This window comes from Rhincodon typus, chromosome 7 (genome assembly GCF_021869965.1).
Source record: "Rhincodon typus isolate 14 chromosome 7, sRhiTyp1.1, whole genome shotgun sequence".
Classification (NCBI taxonomy): Eukaryota; Metazoa; Chordata; class Chondrichthyes; order Orectolobiformes; family Rhincodontidae; genus Rhincodon; species Rhincodon typus.
This window is the reverse complement of record NC_063338.1, coordinates 58288437-58310018: the sequence shown is the minus strand read 5'-3', so window position 1 is coordinate 58310018 and position 21582 is coordinate 58288437. Positions and strand designations below refer to the sequence as shown.

The 21582-nt window shown below is 39.2% G+C and overlaps 1 protein-coding gene across 2 annotated transcripts in view; it reads left to right on the top strand.

Annotated features, from left to right (window-relative positions):
• slc38a11 (solute carrier family 38 member 11) overlaps nt 1–13303 on the top strand; it is a 72600-nt gene extending 59297 nt beyond the window's left edge. For both annotated transcript variants that reach the window (XM_048598989.1, XM_048598988.1), the window contains exons 9-12: nt 591–752; nt 5882–5994; nt 9751–9882; nt 12740–13303. In XM_048598989.1, the coding sequence (XP_048454946.1) occupies nt 591–752; nt 5882–5994; nt 9751–9882; nt 12740–13030 (698 nt within the window). In that variant the 3' untranslated portion in view covers nt 13031–13303. The remainder of the gene's footprint in view (nt 1–590; nt 753–5881; nt 5995–9750; nt 9883–12739) is intronic.
• The last annotated feature ends 8279 nt before the right edge of the window (nt 13304–21582 follow it).

Below are 21582 nucleotides of genomic sequence, written 5' to 3'. Positions count from 1 at the left end.
ATTTTCAGTTGGAACCCTTCTGTGAATTTAGCATTTTAATTTCCTTGATTTCTATATGCTCAATGGTAGTAATTTGCTCTCAGAAAATATCTTATATTGTTTTTATGATATGTTTAATTGCTTTATATTAAGTGTGATCAAAGATTTCTTCCACCAAATCAATAGCCAAATTTAATCCGTTCTTATATAGTTGGGGTTCCTCTAACCTTGTTGCCTCTGTCATACTTGTGGCTCTTTAATGGAAGGAATGACATATTCCTTATTTCATAAGCTACCAAGTAGAATTCATCCTTACAGATGTTAGATGATTTAGAAGATAATCAATAGAAATTCTAAGCTTAAGCAGAGAAAAATTTCCTTAGTTAGTTTGCACCCATCCATGATCAATTCCCAAACATTCAGCCAAAAGCAGTTAAGCTTGTTTTATTTTTTCCTACACGGTCTCTGTAACGTAACATTCTTCGAGTGAATTCCTGCCCGTAAAAAGAAGAAAAGTTAACAGCTTCTTACAAGATCCTATAAATGTTTGTTTGTTTGATCATAGTAAGAAACAGCATAATATTTATTAACATTTTATTTTGTGCTTACAGCTTTTGTTTGTCATCACAACAGTTTTCTAATTTATGGATCGTTAGAACAGCCTACGATAAACAATTGGTCTCGTATCACTCATGTGTCAGTATTCTTTGCCCTGTTCATTAGTATGACATTTGCTGTGTGTGGATACGTAACGTTCACAGGTTATACACAAGGTAAGGAAGCAATTTAGCTTAAGGAAAAGTTCCTGAGGTAGAATTTCTGTCAGAATTTCCTGATCTATTTGAAAATGTTCACCAGAATATGGTAAAAAACCTTGGACTAAGAATGTAAAAGGTTATTTACTTCATTTTTCTTGGGTTTCTACCATATTCCAACTAGAGTTGCTGAAGGAGATCTGCAGAAATTACTGATGCAAAAGTTTAAAATGATTTTTTTTTCATTTATGAGTTCGGTTTACTGTTCAGAAATTGATCATTTTTCAGCATTCCAGCAACTAAATCAACATTTATTTCACTTACCTGTATATACAAATGGAGAAAATAAAAACTGACGGATTGATAATTTGAAGAGAACAGAGTAAATGAAAGGAATGAGTCAAATGGCTGTGCTGCAGGGTTAAAGAAAGAGGAAGAACTTTCTTTTGAACTTTGGCAACTATTCTTGGCCCTTAATTACTTATTTTGGATCACATTTTTGAACTCTGTGTGACCAAGACTTCTGATCAAGCCACAGTTAAAGTATTCAGATGAACTTTCGTCAATCTATGTCCTTGGTATTGTCACAGTTAATATATTTGGTTGAATTTTTCTCAATTTTGCCTATTCTTTGCACACAAAATTGAGGAAGAATGATGACAGATATCAAAGGCTGAAAAAAGGCAAGTCATATTGTAAACTTTTTTGTAGGAATGTGGAATACCGAAGTGTGGGTGATGTTGACATTGCACAAGAAAATATGTTCTGGCACTATTAGGTGAATGCATGTAGCTCCAAGCATTTCATTGTAAGAAGATTAGAGATGCACATCATTAACAGAACAAGAAAGACAGAAGTTCAGGCAAGGCGAAAAGTTTATTTTGTTTGACTGAGACAGAGAAGGTGATCTAATGGAGGTTGCCAGAACTATGAAATTATATGAGAAGATAGATAATAACTTTCACAAGTCAGTGACAGTAATAAGCTCAGAGTAGTTGGAAGGAATTAGTTATTAGTTTTTTTTTATTGTTCCAGTAGTTGTCTTTAAGTTAAATGAGCATTGAAAATGCCTCTCTTTAAGAGCTCACTCATTTGGAAATAATGAGCTGTTGCAGCCTTCATGCATTTGGAGTAGCTAAAAAGGCAACCATCCTCAAAAGACATTTTCGCAAGCAATCACAAAGATCTTTTCAGTGGAAGTTCCGAAAGGACATTTTGCTGATACCATCATTGAGGTCACTTTGCAGCAGGTTAACACAGGAAGGAATGGATAGAGGGCCATAATGAATCATGTGGGATCAGTGGAGAGAGATGGCCAGATTGTGACCTCATACAGAACATCAGTCAGAAAAGAGGAGTCAGAGCAGGTTTACAGATGTATTCCATAATAAAAATGTCCGTCATTGACAGTGATTACCTCATCACATCCATTAAAAAGGTTTAGCATCATTTCCCCAGATGTAGCAAAGTGGTCTTCATCCTCCCGGTCATCTGTTGGAAGTGTTATTTCACTTAAAGCCTTACATACAATATACTGTACTAAAAGACTTCAGATCTTTTGGTGCAACATGCAACTGTTAACCCCCCAATTATGAGTTGCAAATAGGTTCTTGTGTTTTGATGCATCTCATGTTATCCAAAGGAAATGTCAACTTTTGCATTTAAACTAAGGCATAACTTTGAACTTTGATGATGGACCCTCAAACCTTAACACTTAATGCCTTTGAGAAAAACCTTACAAGATTCAAGTGAAAGGCTATCAAAGGTGTTAAGAGAGTAGCTTCAGAGTTGAACAAGGCTTTAAAATTTAGAATCCCCAAAAGATCTAGCAAGCTGGTAGTTGTCTCCTAGGAGACTGCATACGACTATCACCATCTGACATGATATGTTGAATCTTCTGAGACACTCCTGTTCAGACATGTAAAGGAAACTCAACCTCTGCCTGCAGACATGACTTTAAGAGTTTTGCTCCCTGTGAATCCTCTGTTGCTCCCCCCTATGCTGCTTTTCGTTGCGCCACCCTCTGCCTTGCGGATCCAGAGGTCAGTGAACAGGTACTATTACTGGACATCTTAAGACATGATCTGAGAACTAATCAAAGGTGGGATAAGGAACACCCATCCTAGTATGATCATGCATAAAGTAATTCCCAAAGCATATGGCATAAATTCAAAAGTATAGAAAGTAGCCTTTGTGGATGAAAACTTTCCAAAGAACACATAAGAAAGCAGCAGTGAGTATTATGTAATTATTTTTCCCCGAGGTAGGTTCAGTCCTCTTAGTCACTATTGTGTGCTCATTTTTTTTCATGTCAAATTTAATGAAGCCATATGTCTATGTTAAAGTGAAAAGTGTGAGCTCATCATCCTCATTGTCATTTCCCTTGCGTTTTTAAAAATGGCCATTTCTTATGTGTTTAGGAGCATCTCTTGTGCATTCTAACATGGCTGTGGAGCATGATCACAGACCTGTTTGGCTTTCCACCCTGCAGGCAAGGATAAGTTCACTGATTTCGTTGGGACTGCCAGGCATTTTTAGATTCCCTACCTGTAATCTTTCACGTTCAGAAGAAACAACACTATTTGAGATTTCTGTCCGGGTAATTCTTTATAGAAAGTGCTGATATTGTTCCAAATAACATATGATAATTGGCAACCCACCTCTCCAAGGGGACAGCCTCATTCAGCCTAAAACGCTGGAGTTGAATCCAAAAGTTGGCAGGGTGGAGCCGGCCTCCTGATGCATTGATACTTTTCCCAGTTTTATCCAAAATGTTTCTCTGTTCCAAAGCAATAAAATTTTATAGCATTGTGAATCTGTAAGTCGTCAGAGAAATGGCTGACTTGATCTGGAATTGTAAAAGAATGCAAAACGTTGCATAATCTTACACAAAAAAAATTGAAAGATAGAAAATAGGGGTTGGAGTACGTCTTTCAGCCCTTCAGGCAAGATCTACCATTCGTTATGATCATGGCAAAACATCCAATTCTATGGCCTTTTCCTGCTTTCCCCCCATCTACTTTGATCCCTTTACCCTAAGTGCTATATCCAACTACTTCTTGAAATCATACAATCTTTTGGCTATGACTGCTTTCTGTGGAAAATTCCACAGGTTCACCATTCTCTGGGTTTAAAAAAAAAATCCTCCTCATCTCAGTCCTGAATAATTTACCTGTCTCTTTAGACTGTGGCCCCTGGTTCTTGAGTCTGCCACCATTGCAAACAGCCTTGCTGCATCTACCCTGTCTCATCCAGTTAGAATTTATTAGGTGTCTGTGAGATCCTCTCTCATTCTTCTGAATTCCAGTGAATATAATCCTGACTAATTCAACCTCTCCTCATATGTCAGTTCCGTAATTCCAGGAATCAATCTGGTAAACCTTCCTTATACTCCCACAACAGCTGTAAAATCTTTATTCATATAAGGAGTCCAAAACTGCACACAATACTCCAGGTGTGGTCTCACCAATACTCTGCACGTTTGCAGCAAGACATCCCTGTTTCTGTACTTGAATCCTCTCGCTATGAAGGCAAACATACCACTTGCCTTCTTCGCTGCCTGTTGCACCTGCACACTTACTTTCAGTGACTGGTGCATGAGGATACTCAAATCTCTTTGCACCTTCCACTTTTCCAATCAACTGCCATTTTGATAATAATCTGCCTGTCTGGTTTTGCTACCAAAGTGGATAACCTCACATTATCCACATCATATTGCATCAGCCATGTATTTGGCAACTTATTTAACTTGTCCAAATCACACTGAAGCTTTACTGCATCCTCCCATCCAGCTTTGTGTCATCTGCAAGCATGGAGCTATGACATGTAGTTTACTCATCAATATCATTAATGTACATTGTGAATACCTGGGATCCACGTACTGACCCCTGCCATACCTCGCAGGTTAGTACCTGCCACTCGGAAAAAGATCTGTTCATTCCGACTCTTTCTTTTCTGTCGACCAGTTTTCTATCGATCTCACTGCACTTTAATTTTACACACTAAACTCTTGTGTGGGACTTTGTTGAAAGCCTTCTGCAAGTCAAAATAAACCGTATCCACTGGCTCCCCCTGACAACTCCTACTAGTTAAAGTTTTGAAGAATTCATTGGATTTATCAAGCTTGATTTCCCTTTCGTAAATCCATGCTGCTTCTATCCAATCCTGTTACTATTTTCAAAGTATGAGATAACAAGGTGTAGAGCTGGATGAACACAGCAGGCCAAGCAGCATGAGAGGAGCAGGAAAGCTGACGTTTCAGGCCTAGACCCTCCATTTCTGAAGAAGGGTCTAGGCCCGAAACATCAGCCTTCCTGCTCCTCTGATGCTGCTTGGCCTGCTGTGTTCATCCAGTTCTACACCTTGTTATCTCAGATTCTCCAGCATCTGCAGTTCCTACTATCTCTGAAACTATTTTCAAAGTGCTGTGCTATCAAATCTTTTATAATGGACTCTAGTTTCTTCTCCACTACCAATATCAGGCTAATTAATTTATAATTCCCTGTTTTCTTTCCACCTCTTTTTTTTTTTTTGAAACAGCAGGATTACATTAGCTATCTTCCAATCCATAGGAAGCAGGGGTCACAGTCTAAAGACAGGGGCTAGGCCATTTAGGACTGAGATGAGGAGAATTTTTTTTTCACCCAGAGAGTGGTGATTCCATCACAGTGTAATTCTCTACCACAGAGAGCATTTGAGACTGACAAATTGAATGTTTTCAAGAAGGAGTTAGATATAGTTCCTGGGATAAAGGCAATCAAAGGTACAGGGAGAAAGCAGGAATATCCTCTTGAGTTAGACAATCAGCTGTGAACAAGTTGAATGGTGGAACAGGCTTGAAGGCTGAATGGCCTACTCCTGCTTTCTATGTTTCACAGTATTGTTACCGATTTAGTTTTCCCAATATGTAGTTTAAAGTCACCCATTATTAAAGCTGTACATCAAATGTAGCTGTTTACATGTGCTGTTTGAATGGTTGTCATTGCCTTTCCACCTCACATATCTTAGTTCTCATTAAAACAAATGAAATTTTGAAATTAATAACTTCACAGTGGAAGCATTTATTTTTAAAGGGGAAATGTAGATGCTGTTAATGTGTTTATTGAAAATTTAAATTAACCCAGAATTTTTTCAATTTTTTTTGCTAGGAGACCTATTTGAAAATTATTGCAAAAATGATGATTGGGTTACTGCTGGAAGGTTTCTGTTTGCAATAACCATTATTTTGACATTCCCAATTGAATGCTTTGTTACACGTGAGGTAAGTTATCTATCAGTAAAAATAATTGTAAAACTATTTTGGGCACGTTTCTAATTTTACTATGCACCTTCTATTGATAGACATTTCCAAATTAACTTTGTAATATACAATGCTTTATTTTCCTTTACGCCATAATAATGTGAAACAGATTTTGATTTGCAGACATAGGGTGGAAAATAGGAGACACGTGGTATGTCCCTCTGCAATATAATTATACTTTTACTCAGTGTAGAACTGTACCTAATTCTCTTTCTACTGTCCTCAAAATATTTAGTTTTATTCATGCCATTTTATACATTTTTAGCGAATTTATACTTTTGCAAGACTATAACAAATCTAGAATTCAATTGCCATTAACTGCTTGAATTGCAAGACCACATACTTCCATTACCATAACATCATTTGACTCCACCCATACGTTTGTTCATTTACTGTCAAAACCCTCAAATATGTTTTTTTGTATTTTGACTTGACTGTTCTTGATCTAAATGTTCCATTCACTGTTCACTGACTTGCTTGATGACATACATTGGCTGTTTTTATTTTAAAATCAAGATTGAACTGAGTGACTTACTAAGCCATTTCAGAGGTAATTAAGAGTTAACCACATTGCAGTGGGTCTGGAGTCACGCATAGGCCAGACCAAGTGAGGATGGCAGATTTTGTTCCCTAAAGGACATTAGTTAACCAGATGAATCTTTACAACAATCAATAACAATTACCTGCTTACCATTAGACAAGTGCACAGACACTGCGTCTGTGTGCTCTCCTCTCTCACTGCACCTGATGAAGGGCCTGTGCTGTGAAAGCTTGTGTGATTTCAAATAAATATGTCGGACTATAACCTGGTGTCGAGTGACTTCTGACTTTGTCCCTTTAATAACCCTGCTCACTGATGTTCTGTTTGAGTTACACCATAGCCATGAGACTCCAAACCTAATTACAACCTCATGAAATTTGGACAAATAAAGCTAAACTCAAAAGGAAAGATGATAGATGACAGAAAGAAAGATGATAATTGATATCAGTTGCAATTAATCGAGCATGACATGAAGGAGCTTTAATCAGCAATCAGGAGGAAAACTCTGCATTGATTGGAATCACACTCAGCGGGGGAGGCGATGGCCTAGCGGTATTATCGCTAGACTATTAATCCAGAGGCCCAGTTAGTGGTCTGGGGACCCAGGTTCGAATCCCGCCACGGCAGGTGGTGGAATTTGGATTCAATAAAAATATCTCAAATTAAGAATCTAATGATGACCGTGAATCCATTGTCCATTGTCAGGAAAAACCCATCTGGTTCACTAATGTTCTTTAGGGAAGGAAACTGTCATCCTTACCTGGTCTGGCCTACATGTGACTCCAGATCCACTGCAATGTGGTTGACTCTTAACTGCCCTCTGGGCAATTAGGTATGGACAATAAATGCTGCCTAGCCAGCAATGTCCTCATCCTGTGAATGAATAAAGAAAAAAAAACTGAGGAAATTGGTTGTGGTTACTGGAGGCCAACCTCTCAGTCATAGAATATTGCTGCAGGATTTCTTCAGGGTAGTCTCCTAGGTCCAACCATCTACAGCTGCTTCATAAACAAAAAATCAGAAATTGAGTTGTTTGTAAATTTTGCATACAGCAATTTTACAGAAACAAGCCATCTGTACTGGCAAGTAGCTAGTCCTGAACAGCATTCAAACTTGGGCTGACATATGAAAAGCAATATTTGGCTCACACTAGTGCCAATCAACAGCAATTTCTAATAAGAGAGAGTTCCCCTTTCTTCTTTAACAGCATAACCATTGCTCACTCCTCCACCATCAACTTCATAGGGGTTCTTATTGACAAGAACATTAACTAAACTAGCTATACAAATGCTGCGATACTACTGAATAAGCAGGGAAACTCATCTGCTGACTCTCCAAAGCCTGTCCACCATCCACATGGCACAAGTCAGGAATTGATGGAATACTTTCCACTTGTCTGGATGAGCGCAGCTTCAAAAACTTTCAAGAAGCTCAACATCAGTCAAGAACAAACAGCCTGCATTGTCGACACTTCATACACTGTGGTAAACATTCACTCCCTCTACCATCTGTGTACCATCTGCAAGATGCACTGCAAGAACTCGCCAAAGCTTGTTCAACAGCACTTTATAATCCCGGGACTTCTCCTATCCAAAGAATGCGGTGACATGGGAACATTACCATCTGTAAGTTCCTGTCCAAGCTACATACCTTCTTGACTTAGAACTGTATCACTGTTCCTTTACTGTTATTGGCTCAAAATTCTGCAACTCCCTCCCTAAAATCAATATGGGTGTATCTGCACCATGTGGAACATCAAGTTCAACAAGGCAGCTTATCAGCATCTTCTGGAGCAGATGGACAATAAATCCAGGCCTTGTCAATGATCACATTTTATAAATAAATCATAAGAAAAGCTCCCAATGTGGCTCACTTTATGAAAATAATGAGATTATTTTATTGTATTGTGTAAGCAGTCTCAATACTTTCATTCTTTGTTTAGATGTATGTAATGTTCATTATTGCAACAGACCAAACTCAAGAATAAATGCACAACATTTAAGTGATGAGTAAGACAAGATTTGCACATTACATGGGATGTAGCAACAGAGAAATTCTAGACTCACCCTTCATATACATTTCCTGTAGACATTTCTACTCCATATGCAGTTCCTGGTAATAATTGATTCACAATTATCTAATTAGCTGTTTCGGTACAATAAACACACAATCACTACAACAAAAAGTTGTCATAAGTCTTAAATGCTTACAGCATACAGACAATAAATGTGTACCACTCTGCTTTTATTTTATACGATGACTTTTGTGGCAGTTTAACTGATTGAATTTACTTCTGCTTTTTTAGTTGTCTTTGTGGACACAGTTGTAAGCCTTCATTGGTGTTCTTCCTAATTTTCACCAGCGGTTACCTCAGGTACACAAGGCATCTGTCCAAAGTTTTAGCAACTGTATGTAAATAAGGCAGTTGCGGTAGTTTCACACGTCATTAGTTCCCTTCTTTCACAGTTTAACCATTTAATTGAGGTTTGGGGATACAAAACATCTGTTTAAAAGGGATTTGAAAGAAACTGAAATTGAATTCTTACTTCATATCATAGGTAAAAGCAGAAGACGTTGTGCCCTGACTGGAATTTAACACAAAGATTTGCACAGATTCTATAGTTCACTATACAAGCAAACTTCTATTACCACAATTTCACAATCAGACAGTGCATATATAATGAAGATACAGATATTCAGTGCCTTTTTATTTGAATTATTTTGTGCTTGTAAAGTATATTTGTCATTCTTCTGACCTGCAGATCTCAAGGTAGGGTTATACATCAGATAATAAGTATCCACATTCAAAGTACTTAAACGTAATGCTTTTAACTTTGTATAATATAAAACTTTATGATTGAAAATGATAAGTTCAGAATGATTTGCATAGGTGAAGCTTCATTAAAGCTTCACTACAAGTTGCAGTGGAACTTTAACCTTATTAATCATTGAAGTGTTTTGGAAGAATCTGAAATAATAACAATTAAGATTAATCAGATATTTTAGCTGCCGAAGAATCAGGTGGTTAAGTTTTAAATATTTTTTCTTGTTAGTTTGATGTAGCATGATGTTTGTCTGCCTGGAAATACATTTTCAAAACACATTATTGCAAGAATGGGAACAAAAATGCTTTTATTTGTTTAGCAAGGGATCATTGAATTTTCTTTCATCTACAGGTTATTGGAAACTTATTTTTTGGAGGAACACTGTCAACAATTTTTCATTTCTTTGTAACCATCTGCATTGTTGCTGCAGCCACAGCTATTTCATTAGCCTATGATTGCCTTGGAATAGTTTTGGAATTAAATGTGAGTAAGAGTATTCTTGTAATAAGAGAGCATTTACTTTTTGCCATCCATTCTCTGGATATGGATGTCACTATCAAGATTGGTATTTATTTCACATACCTGTGAAAACTTTGTTTGTGCATTGTTTAAGTTTATGTGCTAAGGGTCCACTTATAATTTTGTTTAGATAAGACTTAATGGTTTGATACAACTGAATTATTTGCTCGGGCAAATTCAGAAGACAGTTAAGAGTCAACTAAATTCAGGTAGGACTGCAGTTGCACATAAGTGAGACTATGAAAGAATGGGAGGTTTAAATTAGGTTTTTCTGAGAATCCAGCAGCTTCATGGTTGTTGTTACGGAACTCAGATTTTTATTGAACTGAATACAATTTGAACTAATTTTTTTGAAATTTTGCTTTTTTTTTGTGGAGTTGAACTGAACAATGTCTTTGTTTGCCACTTTAGTTCTTTGTCTGGACTTTGTCCATTTCTGTCTCGTACCTGGAGGTTTCCTTCTCAGAAGGGTTCCTCAGTTATAGGGACTCATTGTCTTTTCTTATTCAGCTGATCAGCTGTGCCAGTAGCCCATACAATCTAATGTCACACATAATCCCTTTCTTGTGCACTCCATGTCTACAAATTCCAAATTTTATTGTTCATTTCTATCCTTGCTCATGTCTGCTTCATCTCTCCCAGCATTTTCCTTCTCCAAACCTGAAATTCACTCACTCAATATGGCTAGTCAGCCAATGGTTTCCAGCTGCCATTCCGAACGGGCTTTTGTTTCTGCTTCCAGCCGTCCATCCTTTACTTATGGGCTCCTCTCACCCACTCTTTTGGCCTCTCAACTGTCACACCATATCAACACTAGACCTCTTAATAGTTGGTAGAAGTCCAAGTTTATGCAGATTGTAGATTTCCTATCACTAGCATCGGTTCAACCACTTCATTTACACCCATCTTTCCTGCAACTCTGTTTGAATCCTTTGATCAGGATTCATCCCTACCTGTGCAATGAAACAGCTCTCATCAAACTACATCCTATATAATTATGACAATGGTAAACTTACCCCAACTCATCCTTCTCAACTTCCCTGCAGCCTTTGAAAAGTTTGATCACATTATCCTCCTCCAAGCCGCTCCTCCAGTATCCAGGTGGCTGGGAATGACAGCATCAGATTCCATTCTTATTTATTCAGTGATAGGCTGAGAATCTCCTGCAATGACTTCTCATCTTCAACACAATTAACTTTAAACCCCCAAGGATCTCCTTTGATCCTTTCTTGTTTCTCATCTAAATACTGTCCCTTGGCAATGGCATCTGAAATCTCATTAGTTTTCATACCTAAACAGGTGTCAACCAACTCCTCCATGACTATGATTTGATGTAATGCTTGACCAACAATCAGTGGGTGAGCAGTATTTTCCGCCAATTAAGTACTAGGATGACTGAAACCAATGCCTATCATCTTAGAAATAACACCTCTGCTCCTCTTTCACAGTTACACTTGTGCTCCAGTATCCTGGAGAGGGAGCATGTGGTTCTCAGTGGTATGATGCAGACCTTTGTGGAATGGTCGGCATCACAGGGGCTGTGGTGCATCACCACCCCAGATGATGTTATTTAATTTAAGAAGTTTCTGTTTAGGTTAAGTAAGTTTCCGTTCAACTGTTAATTTGTTATTTGATACAGTACCCTAGCAGGTGCTGTTAACTACATTTTTATTTTCTGTTTAAAAGAGCGAAGGAAACTTTAGTTTCAGTTTAAAAGCATACAGAGAGGTTGACTTTCAGTTTAAAACAGTAGAGAAAGGTTTACTCTCTATCTAATCCTATCCTGTACCTATCTTGGGAGTGCTTAATGGGGACAGTGCAGCGGAAGCTTCACTCCGTATCTAACACTGTGTTGTCCCTATCCTGTAAGTGTTTGATAGGGTCAGTGTCAAGAAAGCTTTACCTTCAGTTTAAAAGAGTAGAAGGCAGCTTTACACTGTATCTAACCCCATGCTGTTCCTGTCCTGGAGTGGGGGGGATGGAGGGGTTGTTTGATAGGGACAGTACAGAGGAAGCTTTACACTATTTTTAACCCTGTGCTGTCCCTGTTCTGGGGACAGTGTTGGGAAGCTTTATTTTCAGTTTAAAAGAGTAGAAATAACACCTTGTGGTCAGTTTGCATTTTTCCTTTCTAACCTGCAGCGCAACTTTTAATGATTCACATACATGTATGCCAAGAGCTTTTTATTCTCTATCCAAAATAGACTTGAGTCTCCCAAGAAATAAGTGACTTCCCCATTCTTCCAGCAAGATAGACTACCTCACATTTCTGTGTTGAACTTAATATGACAATTCTGCAAGTTTATTAATGTCCTCCTGAAATTTGTTGCAGTCATTTCCAGTATTGACTCTCCTTCCACACTCACCAATTTGGTTTCATCTGCAAATTTAGATTTTGTGTTTGTTGATTGTAAATAGTAAAGAATGCCAATATGCACCTCATGCCCATAGGTCTCTTGGCTTTTGTGCTATCCCAGATAACAATACATGGAGGCAAGGAGGTAGCAATTTATCTTCAACAAAATGGTCAATGTTGAATGGACTGCTGTTTTGCATTCCACCATCTGATTTCAATGGAAAACAAATTCAGATGGAGTGCAAAATGACCTATCATTTTACAATTGACCACTTTGCACTACAATCCCAAAATGATTCTAAATCTCCAAGAATATTAATTGTTGGGTAATAGGGAGTGATAATGAAAAAAGGAATGTAAATAACAATAGTGGAATCACATATTTACTCCACAATGTTGCAGGCACTTTGACCAAACAACTAAACAACTTAGTAATTGTCCTTCACTGTTACTTTATTTTCACAGGGTGTGATTGCTGCTACTCCACTGGTTTTCATCATTCCAACAGCATGCTATCTAAAACTCTCTGAAGAGTCGTGGTATAATTGGGATAGTGTTCAGTCTTGTATTATCCTGATTACTGGTATATTAGTGATGATTGTAGGGTTTGTAATGGCTGTCATGTTTCCAAAAGAATGCAGTCATGGAAAGGAGATGTTTTACTGCATGCCTTCAAATTCATCTCTTTACAATATTACATTCCCTATCAATGAAACGGTCAATCAATCTCCAGTGTTCATTACCAACATATTATAAAATATGAGAATCTGTGCAGTGGTGCTGATCAATAGTTTGTTGATTTCTGTTGCAATATAACAAATGTGCTGTTATTTTTCGAGTAAATGTAAAATTATGTCCTCTACTTTATGCCAAAGTTTGCAACCTGTTTATTTATTGTTGAATGCTTTTGTTTATTGTCAATATTTGAAACAAGTAGACACTAGCTTCCCCTTTTGTAAGTGAAGCAAATTGAATCAGAGGACATTGATTAATCAGTAAATGTTTGATCTACCAATGAATGATAAAGCTTTGACACATCAATAAATAAGAAGTGTATTTCACTATTAATATTGACTACATCAGTGACTCCGTAGACTTGCTTAATTGAGTGATACATAACAGGAATGGAGATGCCAGTGATGGACTGGGGTGGACAAAGTCAAAAGTCACACGACACCACATTATAGTCCAAAAGGTTTATTTAGAATCTTAAGCTTTCGGAGCACAGATTCCTTTGTCAGGTGCAGTGAGAGCAGGGCACACAGACACAGAGTTTATAGGCAGAGAGATCAAGGGCAGAGAGATCAAAAGATAATACAACTGGTGTGAGTGGAGGGTCAGCTAATAAGTCTCTGCAGGTGAGCAAGAGTGTTAGTCAGTGTGTAAAGTGTTTATAAGGTCAATGTCAGTGTGTGTTGTCATGACAATCAGGCAGAGCCATAGGAATACACACACACTCACTCTCTCTCTTTCTGTCCCTCCCCCACACTCTCTCACACACACTCACTCTTCCCCCCCGCCAACTCACACACACACACACACACACTCCCTCTCCCCCCCAACTCTCTCTCTCTCTCACACACACACACAGACATTCTCTCTTTCTCCCTCCCCACATTCACTCTCACACACACTTTCTCTCCCTCCCATTCTCTCACACACACACACACACATTCTCTTTCCGTCCCTCCCCACACTCACACTCACACACACGTTCTCTCTCTCTCTCCCCCTCCCCACACTCACTGTCACACACACTTTCTCTCTCTCCCTCCCATTCTCTCTCACACACACACAGACACAGACACACACTTTCTCTCTCTCCCCCAGCCCCACTCTCACACATACACACACTTTCTCTCACTCCCCTCCACTCAGACACACACACACATTCACTCTCCCCCCTCACTCTCTCTCATACACACTCACACTCTCTCTCTCCACCCCACACACACACACAGACAGACACACACACGCATATATCTATGTGGTGAATCAGTTCATCCAAGATGTTTGTTTATTTACAGATACGTTCTATTTTAAAAAAAAAACACTTTGTAGTCACAGTGGGTCAGTGTGGCATCTTATAAATTCCAGCTTTCACAATAAAATCAGCCTGATTCCAGGTTAAAACTCAAACAGATTCTGAACAAGGCCTCCCACCTACAATTCAATGTCTGACCTGAGCTATCACCTTTCGTATATTGCTGTGGCTGTGCCTGATTGTCATGACAACACAGACTGACATTGACCTTATAAACACTTTACACAGAGTCTAACATCCTTGGTCACTTGCAGAGACTTCTTACCTGACCCTCCACTCAAACCAGTTATATGATCTTTTGATCTCTCTGCCCATGATCTCTCTGCCTATAAACTCTGTGTCTGTGTGCCTGCTCTTTCACTGCACCTGATGAAGGGGCTGTGCTCTGAAAGCTTGTGAGATTCTAAATAAACCTATTAGACTATAACCTAGTGTCGTGTGACTCATAGTAGAAAGGTTCAATATTTGATCTCTGACCCTGATCTCAGCTTAGGCAGCAGCAGAGTGGTTTCAATGAAATTTAGTGTCCCAGCAGTAAGGAGACGACCATCAAACATGCTATCCTGTAACTCCTAAAGTTTTGAATTTTTGCCATGCTGGTAATACAGTATTTTCAAACAAGTCAGCACGAACTTAAAAAAACGGTATCATATGAACTCCCCCATGTGTATTTTGATGTAATGTGTTGAATAATTCAATGAATTTCTGTGAAACTCTTTCTGGTAAAGGGATAAAAATCATGATTTTACCATGATCAATATTTTCTTGCTTCATATTACTCCGTTTCATTGCTACACTTCAATGTTTACAAACTGACAGAATTAATAACTTTTTCAAAGGTGCAGTGTTGCACGATCATCTCTTGCTTTTATTTACTTCTGTCCATCACAATCATTTCTTTCTGCTTTTTGCTCCCCTTTGCAATTTTATTACGTCTGTATTAACTTGAAATTTAGGATTATCGCAAGCATTTTTTATTTCTCAATGAAAGGTAATTGATCAAGGAATTGAATGTTAACTCTGCTCAGATGCTGCCTGATTTGTTGAGTATTTCCAGCATTCTAATTATGTTTTGCATATTAGTCATGGGGGCAACTGTGGTTTCATGAAAAAGGCAGCTGACTAATCTTTGAAAGGAGGGTTTAAGACATTAGGCTTCCAAATTATATATAAACCTAAAATTTGTTTTACAAGTTCACCTGCAATACTTAGAAAGAGCCTCACAAATCTAGTAGAGGACTAAGAAGTGGCTGTTTAGTTTAAAACATGGTATGCTTTGTTCTTACTTTACACAAAACCATGTGCAATCCATAATAATTTCTATCCCATCATTTGCCTTAGGCTCCACTGCATAATTGCTTATGACATTTACCAGGCAGAATGTACTTATGACCATTACTTGTCTGAATTGCAATTTTAATGAGTATTGGAAAATAGTAAAATGCAAATTTTAAGCAAAATTCTTAGGTATTGTAAATCAAAAAAAAAGTTAAAGCTGACATTTTAACAAGTACAAAAGTATATTATAATCTATCAGGCCAATATGATGTCATTTTACACTTTAATTTTGCAAATGTCCTTTCCAAAGAAAGGTCATTGTGAAAGGTTGATTATGCCAAAAGATTTCTTAAGAATTCCCCAAAGATGCTGGCAATATGGTTGATATTTAATGTATTGACTGTCAAAATCCATACTGATAGAGTGGACTATGGACTTGTGCTTAAAATGAAAGCTTTTAAGATAAATGCAGCATGTCCAAACACACACCAATCCTGCTTCAATGGATCTCATCATCAGAAAGAATCTAACATGTCATGAATGCTAGCATGTAAGTATAGGGCTTGGAAATCCCCTCAGGAATAGGGAATGAACAATATTGGTGCGTTCAGGCTGAAAGATTTGCCAGCCTTCTTTGTAGGTGCTGGTTGAGTGCCCCAGCTATTCCTGCTCCACAGCCTGTTCTCGAGCTGATCCTTCTGTCCTGAATCGATCAAACAGGAAAGCCACAGATACTTTGCTACTCAGGCTTGCACTAAATTTATATCACCATGATCCAACAAACAAAAATACCCCACTGTCTTTTGGCAGGTGTCCTAGACATTTGCTAGTGAGACATCAAACTGACAAAATCTTTACTCAAGCTCAGAATGTCAAAAATGCTCGGGAACAATTATGTTGTTTAAATCAAGTAACACAACCAAGTAAAAAGTAAAATAGAGACATGTTCTTGAGAAATAATGGGACGGTGAAGAGCACGGATATAGTACAGACATGGAGAGAGTGGCAGGAAACTTGCAAAACAAGAAGAGTGAATTATCACAATTGAGGAGTGGGAGGGAACTAAAATCAACCAAAATTTCGAGGTAAGCATTTAAAGAACTGAATAAATAAGTTGGACCTAAAAGTGCAAGATTTTAGTTTTTCATTTTTTTAAGTCTTAAGTTTTATTTCTACTGTATTTCATTTGTAAGTTCCTAAATGACGTGACAAAACATCTCAATCTTGCTGAATATACATTTTATGCAATGTGGGAACAGGGTGTGGTCTCATGTACTGGGAAAAACATGTGCAGGAAGTGTCATCATCTACAGGGGTTCAACTCTGGGTTTTACAGTTCTAGCAATGACTGACAACTTTGTCGTACATGCATAATGCTGACAGCTACATGGATTGTATGGTTTTGGAGGTGGTGACACTGCAGCTTTTGATAATTCAGGCAAAGTGGAAATTAATGACCTTCAGTCAAGCAAGAGCCAAAAAGGACCAAGCAGGTAGAGACTCGGGGTTCTCTAGTGCACTCCATTCTCCAACCAGTCTGAAAACTGATGAGGACATTGATTCTTCTGGGAAGCACAACTGTATTCATGTCCACAGCACCACATACATCCCAACTATGCAGCAAGGGAGCAGGAAGTTTGAGAATACAATAATGATATAGGAATCAATAGTTAGGGAAACCGACAGGCATTTCTGCAGGCTCAGGTATGATTCCTACCTGGTAATATTGTCTCTTTTGCAACTGTGTCCAGGATATCATGGACTAGCTGTTGAAGGGAGAAGGTAAACGACCAAAGATCATGATCCAGAATTAGAAAAGTCCTGCAATCAGTTTTAGCGAGTTAGAGAAAAATAACTAAGCAGGAATTCAAAACTAGTAATAAGCTGATTGTACCAGAGATAGTAGGAACTGCAGATGCTGGAGAATCTGAGATAACAAGGTGTAGAGCTGGATGAACACAGCAGGCCAAGCAGCATCATAGGAGCAGGAAGGCTTGTAGAGCTGGATGAACACAGCAGGCCAAGCAGCATCATAGGAGCTGATTGTACTTACTTGGCATTAGAATTGAAATAGGAGGATACAGAAGATGAATGATGGTTGAAGAGGTGATGCAGGAGGGAGTACTTTAAATCTTGAAGCAATGGGACTAGTTTAGTAGTAGGTAGGACCTACATAAGCAATTTGTACTTCACAGAGTTGGTGTGTGTCGTCACTGATGTTGTAGAAGAGGGTTTAAACTAATTTAGTAGGGGTATGTTCATCAGAATGTAGCATTAGAAAGGCAAAGCAAAATGCACAGATAAAATTAGAGTAAGAAATAGTACAGTGTTTTGGTGTCAGACTAAGGGACAATACTGGAACCTTTAGGATAAACTTTGAGAACAAATTGGTAAATCGCTACCACTTAGTATGTATTGTTCCACCAGAAGGGATGACCTACCAGAGTCATTGTTATAAGTTGGGAAGGAGTTGCGTTGGGAGTCCTCAATACTGACTGCGGACCTCATGAAATCTCATGGTATCAGGTTAAACATGGGCAAGGAAACCTTCTGCTGATTATCACCTACCATGCCCCTTCCTACTCAGCTGATGAATCTGTATTCCTCCACATTGAACACCAATCGAAAGCAGCACTGAGGATGACAAGGGCACAGATTGTAGTCCACCACCCAGACAACAATGTCCATCACCAAGGGTGGCTCAGTAGCACCATTATTGACCAAGCAGGAAGAGGCCTAAAGGTCATAGCTGCTAGAATGGGTCTGTGGCAGTTGATGAGGGGATCACAAAAAGGAAAATCCCTTCTTGACCTCATCCTCACCAATCTGCTTGTAGTAGATAAATCTGTCCATGGCAATATCAGTAAGGAGTGACGCGTGCACGGAGCTTGTGGAGACAAAGTCTCAACTTCACATTGAAGATACTCTCCGTCATGTTGTGTGGTACGATCACTGTGCTAAATGAGATAGATTTCAAACAGATCTGGGAACTCAAAACTCAGGTTCCATGTGGAACTGTGGGGCATTAGCAGCAGCAGAATTGTATTCAACCACAATCTATAATTACGTGGCCTGGCATATCTCTTCACTTTACCATTACCAGGGGAGGTGATGGCCTACTGGTATTATCACTGGACTGTTAATCCAGAGACACAGATAATCTTCCGGACACCTGGGTTTGAATCCTGCAACGGCAGATGGTAGAATTTGAATTCAATAAATATCTGGAATTAACAGTCTAATGATGACCGTGAATCTATTGTTGATTGTTGGGAAAAAAGCCCATCTGGTTCACTAACGTCCTTTAAGGAAGGAAACTGCCATCCTTGCCTGGTCTGGCCTACATGTGACTTCAGACCCACAGCAATGTGGTTGACTCTGAACTGCCCGCTGGGCAAATAGGGATGGGCAATAAATGCTGGCCTAGCCAGCGACGCTCTCATCCTGTTAATTAATAAAAGAAAAAAAAATTACCATCAAGTGGGGTGATCAATTCTAGTTCAATAAAGAGTGTAGGAGTGGATGCCAGGAGCAGAACCAGGCATACCTGTAATTTAGGTATCAACCTGGTTATACAAAACACAGGACTACCTGCATGCCAAACTACATTAGCACCATGACATTGACAAAGCTAAGCAATCCCACAACAAATTGATCAGACCTAAGCTCTCGGTTTCATGTCCAGTCATGAACGGCAGTGGACAAATAAAAGCTCACTGAAGGAAAAGGCTTCATAAATATCCTCAATGATTATGGATCTCAACTTATTAGCAGAAAACAAAATGCTAAAATATTTGTAAGCATCTGCAACCAGAAGCTGCAAGTGGATGATCCATATAGGCCTCCCTCCTTGCATCTCCAGCATCACAAATGCCAGTCTTCAGCCAATTTGTTTCACTCCATGTTATATGAAGAAATAGCTGAAGTCACAGTTGTTGGTCTGTATGTTCAGGTGGTGATTTAAGTGATTAAATGGGAACATAGCTGTTGTATTTGGAAGCACTGACACAGTGTGGCAATGCACTATGAGACAGAGAACTGTGGATGCAGGAGATCTGAAACAAACAAAAACAAAAATTGCTGGAGAAACTCAGCAGGTCTGGCAGCATCTGTGGAAGGAAAGCGGAGTTAACAGCTCAAGTCTTGCAGCCCTTCCTGAGAACACAGGACTCAAAACATTAACCCTGTTTGCTCTCCACAGATGCTGACAGACCTGCTGAGTTTCTCCAGCAATTTCTGTTGTCGTATGTTTCAATGTATCATGAGAGTTGAAGGATCTCAGCTCAGGAAGAAGGGCAGCTCTGGGCATTTTGCTGTGGAAGACAAATAAGAATGGTAAATGGTGCTGGTTGTGGCACCTGTTTGCTGAACTTCCACAACACACAAACTCTTGATCTATCTACTACACCCACCCTCTGGATGATACAAATGAACCACGTCACAATGCCCTCCTTGGCACCTTGTTTTTGCAACCTGGAACTGGAAATAGGAATGTTTATAAAAGGCAATGCCCTGTTAGACATGTACAAAATATGATTAAAATAATAGGTAAACGGGAATGGGAATTCAACCCATATTTGGTGCTTTAACATGAGCAGCTGTGAGAAAACTGCACCTGATAATTACCTAACAACAGCAGATGTAGCCTGTAGGATGAAAGGTTAAAATGAATCAGATGCATAGCAGCTGCTTTTTTGGCAGAATACCAGTAAATCATAAAATGTTTCAAATGTGAATGTTATTAACAGTTCATTTAACTTTCAGAACAGCCCTATACTTCTAAATCATGCACAAAGTTTCTCAATCTCAGGTTATTGTTATAATACAGTGAAACCTTGGTTTCATGCATGCCCTTTTTCTGGAAGAAAATCAAATAAAAATGGATGTCATATTTGATTATCATAAAAATACCAGGTACAACAGCATAGAACGTAAAAAGAATGAGATCACCATTCAATCGACTTCTTCAGAAAGAAAGACCAGGCAGGAGTGATATTCTCACCCATTTTACAGACTGTTCTGGCCAAGCAGCAGAGGCAGCAGAGTGAGTATAAAGGTACCGGAGCTCGGGGCACATTGTAGCTGCGAGAAAAAACTGGAGTGACATCACAGGGAGGCTGTGACCCGATTCACTGGGAGGAAATCTGCACTAAATTTGAAAAAAGAACAGAGTCAAGAAGTATCAATAAATTTAATTAACTCAATAAAGTAATTAACTAAGTAGAGATGGCGGGACAGGTGATGTGTTGTAGCTGTATGATGTGCGAGCTGGCTGATCCCATTGCGAACTGCAGTGACCACATCTGCACCAAGTGTTGGTTGCTCGAGGAACTTCGGCTCAGAGTTGATGAGCTGGAATCTGAGCTTCAAACACTGCGGCACATCTGGGAGCACCTGGACGCTTTGTTTCAGGAGGCAGTCACACTTGGTAGATTAAGTAATTCAAATTTGGTCAGGGGCCAGGGACAGCAGGGGGTGACTGCAAGTGAGGCAGGTAGAGGGATCCTGCAGTCAGGAACAGAGGAGCCTCAGCTCTTGACCTTTTCCAACAGGTATGAGGTACTTGCTCCCTGTGTGGATGAGGAAAAGGGCTGCAGGGAGGATGAGCCAACTGACCACTGCACCGTGGTACGGGAGGCTATTCAACAGGGGGGAGCAAAAAGACAGGTGGTAGTTGTCGGGGATTCTATAATCAGGGGAATAGATAGTATCTTTTGTAAGCAGGATCGGGAGTCCTGCATGGTGTGTTGCCTGCCTGGTGCCAAGGTAAGGGATATCTCAGACTGGCTTGAAAGGATATTAGAGAGGGAGGGACAGGATCCAGTTGTTGTGGTCCACATCGAAACAATAACATATGCAAGACTAGGAAACAGCACATGTTCAGGGATTATCAGGAGCTAGGAACGAAATTAAAAAGCAGGTCCTCAAGGGTTGTAATCTCCGGATTACTGCCCGAGTCATGTGCAAATTGGTATAGGGACGCTAG